The sequence below is a fragment of the Hibiscus syriacus genome, unplaced genomic scaffold (genome assembly GCF_006381635.1).
Source record: "Hibiscus syriacus cultivar Baekdansim isolate YM2019G1 unplaced genomic scaffold, ASM638163v2 tig00003041_pilon, whole genome shotgun sequence".
Classification (NCBI taxonomy): Eukaryota; Viridiplantae; Streptophyta; class Magnoliopsida; order Malvales; family Malvaceae; genus Hibiscus; species Hibiscus syriacus.
In genome coordinates this window covers 10,043,263-10,058,464 of record NW_024061960.1, presented here as the reverse complement: position 1 = coordinate 10,058,464, position 15,202 = coordinate 10,043,263, and the positions used below count along the sequence as shown (strand labels likewise).

General features: G+C 34.8%; 3 protein-coding genes across 4 annotated transcripts; 2 read left to right on the top strand and 1 right to left on the bottom strand.

Annotated features, from left to right (window-relative positions):
- Positions 1-3,187: 3,187 nt before the first annotated feature.
- LOC120172818 (auxin-responsive protein SAUR22-like) lies at positions 3,188-3,595 on the top strand. Its single transcript, XM_039180182.1, has 2 exons — positions 3,188-3,226; positions 3,260-3,595. Exon 2 carries the CDS (start codon positions 3,264-3,266, stop codon positions 3,549-3,551), a length of 288 nt encoding a protein of 95 aa, XP_039036113.1. The 5' UTR covers positions 3,188-3,226; positions 3,260-3,263; the 3' UTR covers positions 3,552-3,595.
- A 699-nt stretch (positions 3,596-4,294) lies between these two features.
- LOC120172790 (amidophosphoribosyltransferase, chloroplastic-like) lies at positions 4,295-6,546 on the bottom strand. Of its 2 annotated transcripts, none has more exons than XM_039180163.1 (2): positions 4,683-6,546; positions 4,295-4,306 (listed from the first exon to the last, which is right to left on the bottom strand). In XM_039180163.1, the coding sequence occupies exon 1, from the start codon at positions 6,475-6,477 to the stop codon at positions 4,693-4,695; it is 1,785 nt and encodes a 594-aa protein (XP_039036094.1). In that variant the 5' UTR covers positions 6,478-6,546; the 3' UTR covers positions 4,295-4,306; positions 4,683-4,692. The 2 variants fall into 2 exon arrangements, with proteins under 2 accessions (XP_039036094.1, XP_039036099.1); XM_039180168.1 differs by lacking the exon at positions 4,295-4,306 and having other exon boundaries at positions 4,571-6,328; positions 6,371-6,545.
- Positions 6,547-10,829: 4,283 nt separating this feature from the next.
- On the top strand, positions 10,830-13,496 carry LOC120174093. Its single transcript, XM_039181069.1, has one exon. The coding sequence runs from the start codon at positions 10,830-10,832 to the stop codon at positions 13,494-13,496; it is 2,667 nt and encodes an 888-aa protein (XP_039037000.1).
- The last annotated feature ends 1,706 nt before the right edge of the window (positions 13,497-15,202 follow it).

The following is a 15,202-nucleotide window of genomic DNA, read 5'->3' as shown; positions in this document are numbered from 1 at the left end:
CTGTATCCTATACATCTATATATACAAGTAAGATTAAGTTCATTGGCAACACATATCTTCACAATCTCAACTACTAAAGATCCTTTGATTTTCAATTTCAGTGAGATTTTCCTCTTCTTCCCTTTTAGAAGCATAAATCAATCGAAAACAAACATGGCTATCCGCCTTCCTCGTATCATTAGCTCGAAGAAAGTTCCCAAGGGCTACTTTGCAGTTTATGTTGGAGAAAACCAGAAGAGGTTTGTGATACCAGTGTCCTTCTTGAACCAGCCTTTATTTCAAGATTTGCTAGGCATGTCAGAAGAAGAATTTAGACATACTTATCCTACAGGCGGTCTACGAATTCCCTGCAATGAAGACATATTTGCTGATGTTACCTCTCGCCTAAATTGATTGCGAGAGAATTAACACAAATCAGCCAATACAATTTTGTAAAGCAAAAATCTAACACTATGTAAACAAATTTTCTCACCTTTTTTTCCTTGGTGGTAGAAATAAGTCTCCCTAAGTGGAAAATCAGAGATGGTGGTTACTGTAACTTCTATCTATCAGTATTAAAATTACATTTCAAAACACATCCATCGTTTTATTTATTTCAGAATTCCTTATTGTTCCTTTTTTTATTGTTAATTTCATCTTTAATTTACTGTGAATGATCTACATTGTTCAAAATTTACTTCATGCCAAGTTACTTAGACTCTTCATTTTTCTTAAAATATCTATTATAACACCTACATCCGACACATATCAGGATACGAGTATGACAATATGATCTTTTAAACATATACATATTTTTTAGAAAGAGTTAAATATACTCGTGTGAGATATATACTCGTATTCAACATTCACCCTCAAGTCCATGCAATAAACTACAAGCATTTCATTTCATAATTTTCGAAGGAAAATTTCCTAATGCAGATTTGACCATGAATATATAATGTTATGAGTTCATTTGACTAAATGGGATGCCTTTACCATATACTTATAATTTGGTAGAACTGTAATGACTAGGATTTATCGATCTTCTTTATATTTTCAAGTAGAAAAAGTGATTCCCACTATCCAACATATATTTTTATGAATTAGCTACTAAGAAGCCTTTGAGATGACATATTCTGCCATTACACCATTTTCAATGACATAAGAGTGGTAGGTTTTATGGTACCTGTTGTTCATGCTGAGAAAACTGTTCGGAGGGTGACAACAGGTGCAGAAATAAACAGAGCCAGGCCACCTTTCTGTTTATGTTGGTGATCAATCCAAAAGATGCAGTTTATAATTACAAGTTCATTCTTAAAGCACTATTCATTTCGAGAACTTTCATGACCTGGCCGACCGGCAAGGTACTCTCAACTTCCCTATGTCGCATCATACTAGTGTTGTGCTCATTCGCTGGTATTTTCCTCTTCGGATGCCTTGGAGAATATAGTTAAGCTTGATGGCTGATGTCATTGAATCTGTACTTCAACACATTACACCTAATTTCCTTTTGATCTGACATATTATCTCCCCTTATCCCAATCATTAAGGGAAGTATGAACCCTTTTTTCTCAGTTCAGAATTAGACTTTATATTTATTAATGAATAGTCAATATATCCAGAGAACTCAACAAATATGCCATCAGAAATTTTAGATTGGGAACGGGATCATCTATAAGGTTACCAATGTTATATATAGCAACACATACCAAAAATTTGGATGAGATGTAAGGATTAATATTGTCTTTCTCACTCATGACACATTTTGATTGCAGCAAAGAATAGATAACAACCGGGATAAATTGCAATTGATTGGGGTTCTGGGGAGGACTAGTTGTAGCCTGTAGGACATACTTCAGCCGCCTTTCACAAGGGTTTGTCTTACAAGATGCTCATCAAGGAACACATCAACGGTCACCCATGTTTTGATAGAAGTCAGCATGTAGATAGGAGGTCAAGGCCACACATGTTACATGTTTCCTGTCATTTATGACAGACTGTATATGTCTCAAAGGTTGCCTGCAACATCAATGGCGGGGTGTTACAACTCTTCTACTGCGTTTTATGGATCTGAAATCTACCATATTTGAGTGGATCCTTAGTCGGTTGTTATGCCGGATGGAGTAGGCAAACTATTATTTCATGTCTTCGCCATGGAATTCTTGATAATCCTTTGGAAGACAACACCATGTGATTGGCCTCATGAAGCCATGTCTTTCTCATTACTGATGGACCCTAGAATTTGCTCCTTCACCAATCATTCAACGTTCTCTACTTAATAATGGATGAACATGATTTCCTCTCTACCCTATACCTCTATATATACAAGTAAGAATAAGTTCATTGGCAACACATATTTTCACATTCTCAACTACTAAAGATCCTCACCTTTGCTTTCCAAGTTCATTGGCACCCGACTTCCCGTTTTCCGATCTTTAGCGCCAACAAAAGTTTGATTTATGTATTCACTCTTATGAAATGGCATTCAACAAATCTGGAGCTATTATCTTATTCCTTTAAGGTCTCCTTTGCGTTGAAAAGAAGAAAAAGAATCCATCGGCAGCAATCTCAAGCTTGCAGACATGTCGGTTTATTATTTCTGCATCTACATCTGTATCTAACTATGTCTATTTACTTTCCATCTAAGTCAAATATCCAACTGGTCCTTTCCAATTGTAGGGCACATTGTTTGTCAAGCATATTACAATATTATTTTAGTATTTAATCTTATAGAATAGTAGGAATAAAAGACCATGCTAGACCTCTTATGCAATATCCTACCAATGCCACAAATTTCTGCACTTTACAGGGTTTTTATTTATCAACATATTTTATCAGAAATCACGGTAATGCAAGTTTCTTTACATCACAACTCTCTCAAAATCATCCCCAGTCTGTCCCTTTTCCTTTATTTCTATGTCTACATCAAAGTATCTGACTGTCCCCCCTCCAATCTTCTGCTAGCCCTGGATTGCTCTATTTTGTAATTTGTAGGCCACATTGTTCTGTCAACATGCAATAATATGATTTTCAAGCCCTTAATATTTGTGCAAGTATTGGAAGATAAGACCATGTGACACCCTCTCCAGGCTCCAGCAATGTCCTAACCCATTGTTTCATAGCCACTCACTCCAAGATCTACAAGATTTTCACATTATATCATTATGTATAGATTATTGTGTTTTTTTATCACAAGACACAACCAACTCGGTTCTTTGTATTACAAATTCAAAGCTTTCTTCGAATTTTCACTCTCTCTCAAAGAAAAACATAAAGGAAAAGCAATGGCAATTCGTCTTCCTAGTGTGGTGATGAATATCCTCCGCCGATCTTCTTTAACAAAAAACAACATATGTTCAACATCCTTGGATGTACCGAAGGGTTTCTTTCCTGTTTATGTTGGGGAATCCCAAAAGAAGAGATTTTTGGTTCCTCTATCCTTCTTGAATCAACCCTTGTTTCAAGATTTGCTAAGTAAAGCTGAAGAGTTCGGGTTTGATCATCCAATGGGAGGTGTTACAATTCCATGTCACGAAGATGCATTCTTGGATGTTATTTCTCACTTGAATTGATCTCAAGTGAAGCCAACTAACACTGATTTTGTACATCGACACAAAGCTTAATTCATTGTAAATAGTACGGCTTTTGACAAGAGGAAGTAGTTCCCTTATCATGATTAAAACATATTGAATCTTTCTTTTCAATTCATGTGTAGTTCTACTATTCATTTTTCCAATTTTTATTTGCCACAACATCTATAATTGATCACCAACCAAACTATCATTTGAAAGAAGAAAATGTTGTTGGAATCCAGCAACATACAAAGAAAATTCATCTTGGCATCTCACGTGCTTTATTTAAGATACCGAGTCAAGTAACCCCCCCCCACCCGCAAACTCATGTACTTTGTATTTTCATTATAAATATCTAATAATTTGTAACCGGATTAGTTGAACACCCCTACTGATGACCTCGAGACACTAATGCTGAATGGGTTTGCAATACTAACAACAAACTCGAAGAACATATCACTTTTTTTTATAATAAAAAGAAAGCAAACAAAAATTATAGAAACGATATCCTTATCAACTATGGTAGCCACCTCACTTGGAGGAGAGTAGTAATGAACTTCCCCTACTGCTTTGCCCCTAACCAATGCTGCAAGTCTATCCAGCTACAAGATCTGCTTCACGACGAATGTGACTTATTCTTACATTCCAGTCTCGCTGCAGTAATTCCCGGATCATGCCTACAACCGCACCACTATCAACAGCCCGGATATTGTTGTTGAAGAACATATCACTTTAATGGTTCAGCAACACATAATCTTCATTAATTTTGCTGCTGGCAAGTTCCTCCAGATGGTTTCACTTTTGCTCCAAAGCACAAATCCAATGCTTATGATCGAGCAGAAAATGGGTAACATTAAGGATGGGATATTCAATTACTCATTGAGATTAGGCTCAAAAGCATAAACATCGTATTCTTACAATGACAAACCAGCTATTTATTTGTTTATTCTTCTGGCCTCTCATGGATGTCAAACTCATATATAAAAACATCGTTTATCGGCAAAGAACTCTAAACCATATATATAAATGAAAATTAGTCTTTCCAAAGAAAATAACGAGGCAAAATTGCATAAGCTTTAGATTGTTTATAAGCAAAGAAATCGAAACCATCACTCACCACACAGTCGTGACTGAAACATAGCTAAATCTTGTTTTGCTTATACATTGGATCGATTTCTTTCTCGATATCGATATTTGTTGGACCTTTCACCCACCCTCCATCAATGGAATCCATAGGTCCATTCAGTCCATCATCCAAGAAATCACCAACTTTTTTCACTTTAATCTCCCTTGGCATGACAGGGTACTTCCCAGAGAAGCACGCATAGCAGAAGGTTTGGGAATCACCGGCCAACATCTTCTTCAAGCTATCGATTGAAAGAAAAGCGAGTGAATCACATCCGATAAACTCTCGAATCTCCTCCACACTCATTCGGTTCGATATCAACTCCTCTGAACTCGGTGTGTCCACTCCGTAATAGCAAGAGGCGATGATCGGTGGGCTTGCGATCCTCATGTGAACTTCCTTAGCTCCTGCTTCCTTGATCAGCCTAACAATTTTTGAAGATGTGGTTCCTCTTACAATCGAGTCATCAACAACCACAACCCTTTTACCTTCCAACACGCCGCGAACTGGTGAGAGCTTAAGCTTAACACCAAAGTCCCGAATCTTCTGTGAAGGCTCAATGAAAGTTCTTCCGACATAGTGTGACCGGATCAGCCCTTGCTGAAATGGCACCCCTGCTTTGGCTGCATAACCAAGAGCAGCGACAACCCCAGAATCCGGCACTGCAATCACGACATCACAGTTGACTGGAGCCTCAGTCGCAAGTATTTCTCCAAAAGCATGTCTTGAATTGTAAACGGACCTTCCAAAGACAACAGAATTAGGCAAAGCAAAGTAGATATGCTCAAAAATGCATTGTTTAGGTTCAGGGTGAGGCAGCAAGCAAAGCGATTGAACCCCATCTTTTTTATCCACCACCAAAACTTCACCAGGATTCACCTCTCTTTTGTATGTCGCCTCGATCAAATCGAGGGCACAAGTCTCCGAAGCAAATACAACAGCACCATTACTCCTCCTCCCCATAACCAAAGGCCTAAATCCATGGGGGTCACGCACAGCAACGAGCTTATCCTCGGTCACAAACACCATCGAATAAGCCCCTTCGAGCTTCTCACAAGCATCAACAATCCTCAAGAAGAAAGGCCTAGCCTTCGAAATAGCAATCAAATGAAGCACAACCTCAGTATCAGAACTAGTATTAAAAATCGAACCATTATCCTCGAGCATATGCCTCAAAGCTCTATAGTTCACCAAGTTCCCATTATGCGCAACCCCAACAGACCCAAACCTGTAACCAGCAACAAAAGGCTGTACATTTTTCAACATAGAAGAACCGGCAGTCGAATATCTCACATGTCCAATAGCCATGTCACCAGGCAATTGACTAAGCTTAGACTCATTGAACACATCAGAAACTAAACCAACACCGGTAACAGATTGAAGAACATTGTTATTCACCGCTACAATACCTGCACCTTCCTGTCCACGATGCTGAAGCGCGTGGAGGGCCAAATAGCAGAGCCGTGAGGCTTCAGGGTCACCGAATATACCCACAACACCACACTCTTCACGGGGCTTATCGTCATCATCACTAAAATAGGGCACAAAATTCTCTTCTGGGTCACTTTTTTTCTTCGAAAAGAATTCGGAGATGGGGTTTTTAGAGGAGATGGTGAACTGAGGTTTCTGGTGATGGAAAACGGGTTTGGAAGGGAAAGAAGAGGGGTTTTGAAGGGTTTTTGGGAATAGAGAAAAGGGGTTTTTTTCCGGTTGGTTTAGATAAAAGGAGTGGCTTTTGGATATGGACTTTGATAGTCCTGATGAAGAGGACAAAGTAGAGATGTTGGCGGAGGCTGCCATGGATGCTTGCCGTTGAATTCTAGGAGAGGATGGGTGGAAGTAAAACGAAGTTCGAGAAATATGGTTTATAAAGGGCAGACCATGTTTTCTCTCTCTAGGTTTTTTACGAGAGAATCAGATGCAATGTGGCCGAGGTGGCACCACGAGATTCTCAATTCAATTGAAGGTAGTTAAAATATGATTTAAGTCCTTGTATTATTTCTACATTTGTAATTCAATACTTCTACTTTTCTTTATCAGAATTTAATTTCTCTATGTTTTAAATTTAAGAAACTCAAATCTAATACTAAATACTTAAAAGTTAAAGATATCAATGTTTACATACCAAATCATCACATACTTAAAAAATAAAACACATCAAATTATTTGATGGAATTAATTAGAAAAGTGAGCTTCAACATTTCAAAATGTAAAGAAAAAGAATTGGCCAAAATATTTAAAGGGATTAAATTGCTAAAATAATATAATATAGAGACTTTCTGTGGATTTTAACCTTATTACGCATGACCACGGACAATAGATCGGTTTCCTTTTTTTTTTTGTTTTCTTTTAATACTTGGAATGTTCAATTAATAAATCAAACTTTGCTGTCAAATTTCTTACCCAATTATAGGGTTATAATTATTGAATATCCATATTTTATTTATGTACAATGTCTAATATAGTATTTTTAAAGTATTAAAATTAAATATAACTTAATGAACGTGCCATATATAGGTAAGTGTAAATAATTTCTTTAGATAAGTGATATTAATTTTGATATTAATTTTTGGTTTTTTATGTTTTATTAAAAATTAAATTAAATTATTTAAAATATTTTATTAAAAATTAATAAATAATAACATCTGTATTTTTTTTATCTTTATACGTCTTATTCTTTTATATTTATAAAATTAAATTTGTCAAATGTATCAATATTTGTCATTTTCTTTATTTTATATAATTTGACATGCTATCAATTTACCTTCTAAAATAATGAGCATGATCAACACAAAATAAAATTAATGGAAGAAAATGAATATTATTTTTATATGTGACGTTGATTGATTAAAAAAATAATAAATAACTTGTAAGTATTGAAACTCGGGGGTTAAACTCGAGATTTAATTCAACTTTTTTAATTTTAAATTGTACCATTAATTTTTTTTTATATTTGAACTTTTAAAATTTTGAATTTATAAATTTGTTGAATTTATATGAATATAATCAAAAAATAATTATTATAAAATATAAATAAAATTATAATTTTAATCATTACAAAAATATATAAACTGATCACTTAGAATGATTGTAGACAGAATCCACACATAATAAGAATTAAACCATAATAATCTTAGACTACAAATCCACAAACAATATACACTACAAATCCACAGAATTACACATAATAAGAATTAAACCATAATATACACTACAAATAGTATAATTCAACCAATAATGGGTCGGGTCGGGTTGGGTTTTTGGGCCACCCGACCTGAGAAGAAAGGGTCCTCCACCCGTGACCCGACTCGACAAAATTAAGGTTTCACCCGACCCGACCCGAATATATGACTTAGAAACCCGACCCGACCCGAAATAAAAAAATATTTGTATTCAATAAAAACAATGACTTAATTGAAAAAAATTATATATAGAGGGATATTATTGTAATTATCCCTAAATATATAGGGTAAAATTATATATATTTTTCGGGTCAGGTCGGGTCGTATTTTTCCACCCTAAACCCGACCCGAACCCGAATTTTTTTTAAAAAAAATCCGACCCGATCGGGTCGGGTTCGAGTTGAGTTGCCATCCCTATTGATATCGTTTAATTAATGTCTAAAGTTCGAGTACTTGTGTATGTAGAAAATCTCTGTTTGGAGACTCACACACAAAAATCAGGTGTACGATGCAAGTTGATTCATATTAGTCAAAATAAAACCGAGAGGGGAAAAATCGTATAATTCATAAAAGAGTAAAAATCATAAAATTTACATATCTCAAGATTAATTCAACTTTTAATTCTAATGTTTCCATTCTTTTTTATTTATTTATTATATAGATTTTATGATATAACATAATTTTATAATAATTTTTTTAGGTTGTCCTTCCGTTCTTAAGGCTTCGATTTGATTAATATGGATTGATTCGGGTCGCACATTTGGTTGTGGTGAGTCTCCCAGTAAGGATTTTCTGTATACACAATGACTTGAACTCGAGACTTAAGCGATATCAAACTGCTTACTACTTGAATAAACCCGTTGATAATTTTACAATGAATTTTATTGTTTGATGATACGCCACTTTCAAAGTGTGTCACATACCCGTATATCATTTTTATTGGTTGAATTATTAATTAATGGACATAATTAATTGATTAACATAAATGTTATAGAAGGAAACCAATTATTATCTTTTACTAACGAAAGGCCTCAATCAAATTTACTTTAATTTATAGGAACTTAATTAGGTTCAGTTTGATTTAATGGGGATCAATTGATTTTTTTAACCTTTTTACCATAAACTTTTTAAACCCTTTAACCATTTATTTTACAAACGCGTTGAAATTTTCAAAACTGAATATTATTGTAGAATAATTTCATGAATTAAAATTTATTCTATATATTAATAAAATGATAATTTAACATAACAAAATAAACGAAATATAATAAACACATATCAAAATAGCTAACATTATATTTGTAGTTGAAATGTCCACAAGATATCAAAATAATCGGGATATTGACTATCGGAGAGCTAGAAAGAAAATTTTGAGATGTCTCGAATGGACAAAGAAGTACATACTTGAGTACAACGATCATATATTTTGGAGATGATTGACTACTCTGAATCAGATTTGTCGATTCACGTAAATCAACATCTATTATATATTTATGTTTGTTGGTAGAATTATATCTGGGAGAATTATCAAGCAAACCATAATTGTTACGTCCTCTACGAAGATTGAATTCGTTTTGTGCTTTTAGGCTACCTCACACAGAGTATGATTGAAGGGTTTAATTTTTTTTTTATCTTAAACTAGTGGACTAAAGCTCTAGATCATTAATGATATATTGTGACAATTCAAATGTTGTCTTTATGATTAAGAATAATAAAAATGAAAGTAAACATATCACGCTTAATATATACAAAGAAAATTTCAAAATCGTACTGATTTTTTTTATACAAATAAAATATTGTTATATAAAATATATGAATCTTAATATTTGTAACTAAAATCGTGCATTAATCTGATAATTACAACCGAGCAAACTTACAGCAGCCTACGAAGGAGGTGAGTTAACTATTTCACAAATATCCATGTTGGATTCCACAGAGAAGAACGAGCAAAAACGTCGTCGCTTTAATACAAATCTCCATAAACATTTAATAGTCATTCAACTTTACCATTTATTCAATTTTTGTCATTACAGTTTAAAACGTTACAATTTAATTACTTAACTTTTGAATTATTTATGTTTTAATCACTGTACCGTTAAATCACAAGAGATGTGATTATATGAATTATTTTAATAATATTTTATGATATCATGATTTATTTTAAGTTAAAAACATATAATATACAATATTTTCTTTTATATATTAATCTCAACAATAATTCATAAAATTTAAGGTGTTTTCATGTTAAATGAATAATGTATTTGTGTTAGGAGGGAGAACGAGTTTGATGAAAAATATTTACGATCCTTCAATCATTGATGGTGATCGGAACGACAGATGACACGATAATTGAATCTAAGTAAGTTCACCATAAGAAAAAAATGAGAGAAAAAATTAAATAAAAAATAATTTTGATAGGAATCCAAAAATAATATTATTTTGATTTAAGTTTACTTTTTTATATGGAGTCGAAATGATATCATTTTAGTATGTGATCACCCCTTTTATTATATTATTACATTGTTTGTTATTTAATAATAGAGTGACAAAAAAATAAGTGCAATTTGAAAGTTTAATAATTAAATCGAAATTTTTTAAATTTAGTGACTAAAATAAGTAAAAGAAAAAGTTGAATGATAAAATTTGTAATTTTTCCCACTCTATTAGACTCCAAGAGTGAAAAATCTCTAGTCTCGTCCCTTCTCGTCATCAGAGCTTGTTTTTTTCCGTCCGTTGCCCAAATCTACAAACAAATCAAGGCAAAGTGATGGCGCCGACGCCTCCATGTCCACACCCCACCACAGATCCTAGCCGTCGTAATTTCTTTTTGCTCTGTTCGTTTGGATCACAATGTTGAAAATTCATTTTTTTAAATAATTCATTCGCTTGAGATTTTTTTTACATCTATCGAACAACTGAAGTGTTACACCATTTTTTGTTCGAAACGAATTCCTGGTTTAAAATTCAGCCATGGAAGGACCTGAAACGAGCTTGGTTGAAGTAAGAGAAGAGCTCATGGTTTCCCCAGGTTGCGAAACCCTAAACCCTTGTTCAAAAACAGCCCATTTTCTCAAACCCATTTCCGGTTCCCTCGAAACCGAACTTCCCAGGCTTCCTTCGCAACGCCTTTCGAATCTGGAACAATCTTCTTCTGAACCCAAAGATCTGCCTTTAAGTATCGGTTTCCATGGGTGGAGATGCAGGGCAAGTAATTGGTCCATCTGGGTTGACAAGATGAGGGTTTTGCACGAACCGACTTGGAAGAAAGCTGGAATCTTCGAAGCCATCTTGAATTCGACTTACCAGATTAAGCGAAACATTACTTTAGTTCTTGGGCTAGCTGAGAAATGGTGTTGCGAAACCAAAAGTTTCATCTTATCTTGGGGTGAAGCCAGTGTTACACTCGAAGATGTGATGATTCTTGGTGGGTTTTCTGTTTTGGGTTCCCCTGTTTTCGCCCCGCTGGAAACCGAAGAATCGAAGGAAGTCGAAGAGACTTTAAAGAGTGCGAGGATCGAAATCGTGAGAAGCAAAGCTAAAAAGGCCTGCCCTCATTTGTGGATGCAGAGATTCATGGACAATGGCAGCGAATTCGAGCACGAAGCATTTCTCGCCTTTTGGCTTTCGAGGTACGTTTTCACCAATGCGCACGAAACAATTAGGGAGCATGTTTTTTCCACTGCAGTTCATTTAGCTAGAGGGACAAGACTTGCTTTAGCACCTGCTGTGCTCGCTAGTATTTATAGAGACTTGTGTTTGTTGAAAGATGCAATCACTGCTTCCACCAAAATGGAGAAAGATGAGGTGTTCAAGCTTACCCTTTGGTCACCTTTTCAATTAGTTCAGGTTTGGGCTTGGGAGAGATTTACAGAGCTGAGACCTCAACCGAATCCGATAGCAAAAGGTGAGCCGAGGCTGGTTCAATGGCATGATGTGAGCTTCAAGGTTGAGAAAGTGAGGTTAGCTCTAGAGTCAGCTAGTGGAAGTTTCGAATGGCGTCCTTATACCGTGCAGATCGATAACTGGAAACAACCTAAGTTTTATAGAGAGAATGAAGTTTGTATATGGACCACCGCGCGTCTTGATAAAGAACTAGAGTCCTTCGTTCGATGCTTGAAGGTTAGTGAGCTAGTGGGACTTGATTGCATAGAACAGTACCTTCCTCATCGAGTTGCAAGGCAGTTTGGAATGGATCAGGATATTCCTGGTTGTGTTCCCCAATCACAAAATTTGACTCATGAGATTGCCTGGCTTAATTACTGTGAATCACTTACTGGTGTAAAATTATACATTCCATCCCGGCTCTATAAAGCTGGTGTTACAGCGCGGTACTTGAAGTGGTGGAAGGATTCGGTTTTGGAGAGCAAAGGCACAGCGAAGGGTTTGAAGAAATCAGCAAAGAATCCTAAAGGGAAGCGAGGGGAAAGTTCTTCTGGTTGTTCTGGCTTTCATCAGAAAATAGAGAGTTTCCATGGAAAGATGGAAGCTAATGATACATCAGTTTCTCCCAATTGTGCCGTGAAGATCTCAAAGAAACAAGGAGACCGTGTCAACAAGACTAAGAAATCAAAGAGTGTATCCCAGATTTTGGAAGAAAAGCAAGTTCACGACAATGACTCTACTTCTCCTGCCTCTTGCAGAAAGAGCTCTAAGAAATCAGTGAAGAATCCGAAAGGAAACAAAAATGGCAAGGAAGAATCTTCTTCTCCCGATGTTCCTCTTGGAAGTTCGAAAGAATTAGCACAAACTTTGAAAAGAAAGAAGAGAGACAACAGCTATTATGCTTCTCCCGATGTTCATTTGAGAAACTCGAAAGAATCAGTTCAGACTTTGAAAAGAAAGAAGAGAGACGACAGTGATTCGGCTTCTCCCGGTTTGAGTAAAAAATGCATGAAAAAGTCCACGAAGAAATCTGAAGGAATAAAGAAAGATACTCCTGTGTCTGCCTCTTCTAAACATGCTTTTGGAAGCTCCAAAAGACCAGCATTGGCTATGAAATATAAGGAGGAAGGTAGCAACGATGTTGTCTCTCATGTTTTACCTTCAGCGAGTGCAATAGGATCACCATGTACCCTAGAAAGAAAGAACGGAAATAGTTCCTCCGACCCTATCAGTCTTGAGCGCAACTTTAATGGAAAGGAAGCTGAGGATTCTACCGAGGATTATAACCCAACTATCTCAGAAATGTTGAGATCCTGCAAGAAGCGTCGCAATATTATAACAGAAGATTCTGACGATGATGGAAACCCATCAGGCCATTCTCAAGGTCATTCTTCAACGATTGCAGACGACGAAGTTGTTAAATATTTTGAGCCGTTGGCAATGTTGGCAGAAAAGGTCATCGAGGACGAAGCCTCTCTAAGAGTAGGGGAAACTTTCAAAGGTCCCCACAAAGAACAAAGAGAACTAGAGATGGTGCAGGAAGAAGTTGCGATGGGAGAATCAGAAAGAACAACAGAACACGAAAAGGAGGACAACCCCGAACAACCAGTTCACGAGATGCCAAGCATCAACGGTGTAGAAAGAGAGTGCAGTTGCTATGCGGTCGACATACCGGGATTAACACTCGAAGCTCGGATTAGCAGGCTTGAGAAACTGGTTGAAGAGCTAAAAGCAATGAGATCTGCTTGCAAGTAGTTTCTTGCCATTAGCATTAAGATGTACTTTACTCATTTTTAATTTATATGATTAGAATAATGCTTATGATTTTCTTTGGTTGGTTTGATTCAGTGGGAAAGAATACAGTAAACTTGCTAAGCTGCTTTGGTTTTGGCCAAACATTGTATGTAAAACACATGTGATTATTGATTGGTATAAACTATGACTGCTATGAAATGTGCCTGGTTATTTGTAGTTTCATTTACTTTTTTACTATAATTTGATATATATATATTTTTACTTGGTGATCGTGTTTTGGTTGTGCCGTTTTCTTCTGTTTCTTTTCTTTTCATGCTTGTTTGCTGAGTTTCTTTCTTTTAGAATTGGGTTAATTTTTTATTTATAGAAAACGAATTTAGGTTCGGTTGGGTCGGATCATATTTTTTTAAAAGTGATATTTGGGTCAGGTTGGATTCGGGTTTAGGGTAAAAATACCTAACCCGACCCGACCTTGAAAAATATATAATTTTATCATATATATTTATGAATAATTACAATAATACCTCTTTATATATTATTTTTCAATTAAATCATCGTTTTTATTGAATAAAAATAATATTTTTTATTATTTGAGGTCGGGTCGGGTTCGAATTTTATCTCAAAAATCGAGTCAATTTGGGTCGGGTGGAGGTTATATATTTTTCGGGTTGAGTCGGGTCGGGCGAAGGATGTAAAATTTTCGAGTCAAGTCGAGTCTCATGCCCATCCTTAATTGCATTTCTAAAATTAAAAAGTTTATCCAAATTCAATTATAATCATTTTTACTTGTATTTATATAGATAAACAACTTTTAATCTAATATTTTTATTAAACAACCGACCAGAACAGTTTAGTTGTAATCAAAGTAAATTACTTAATTATCTTAAGACTAAAAATTAGAAACACTTGATTTGAAAAGCAAAAAACTTTAAAAATCAGACATAATCTTTTGACAGCAGATTTTATGCCATGTGTGATGACAGATTGAGCACGCCCACTTCTGTCATATTATGAGTACCTGAAAACAGTAATAAATCTTTTTGATTATCACATTAAACAAAAATAAATAAATAAATATGCTACTACTCCATGATTAAACATCCATGACCTTTTACCAAAAAAATAAAGATCCAGGGACCTGATTTCAAAAGTTGCTTAACTTTTTATAGAATCATGGGACCTGGAAATAAATAAATAAAAGATTATGGATTAGATGGTATTAACAGTTGGTATGATAAATATAATTTATATGGAAGCATTCTTCACCAAGAAATGAGTGTGATAATTGCTTTGTAGAAAATGGGATTATTTTACGATATAATTTTGCTTTCGGTCACTGTATTCTTTATACATTTGAAATTTAGTCTCACTATTTTTAATTTCCAGTATTTAGTTTAATTCAGGGACGTATTAGTCACACAATAAAAAGTTCACTCATCCAGTCAAAATAGAAGATATATGGTGTGTGAAAATTTGATTTTAACCATTGAAGTAATTCGGTTAATCGATTGATATCAAAATAGTTTCAGTAAGATCAATTAATAATACTTTAAAATTTTAATTATTGATTAATTTAATTTTAAATCAATTAATTAATTGAATTAATAAAAATTTCAATATTTAACTAACATACTTTTAATTTTAAAATCAGATCCCATCAACGACCCTTAATCTTTAAAACTAATATTTATATTTTAATAACAAAT

What these genes read in the sequence shown, in the direction of transcription:
- LOC120174093 (XM_039181069.1), top strand. Translation starts at nt 10,830, where the DNA reads ATGGAAGGACCTGAAACGAGCTTGGTTGAAGTAAGAGAAGAGCTCATG.
- LOC120172818 (XM_039180182.1), top strand. Translation starts at nt 3,264, where the DNA reads ATGGCAATTCGTCTTCCTAGTGTGGTGATGAATATCCTCCGCCGATCT.
- LOC120172790 (XM_039180163.1), bottom strand. Translation starts at nt 6,477, where the DNA reads ATGGCAGCCTCCGCCAACATCTCTACTTTGTCCTCTTCATCAGGACTA.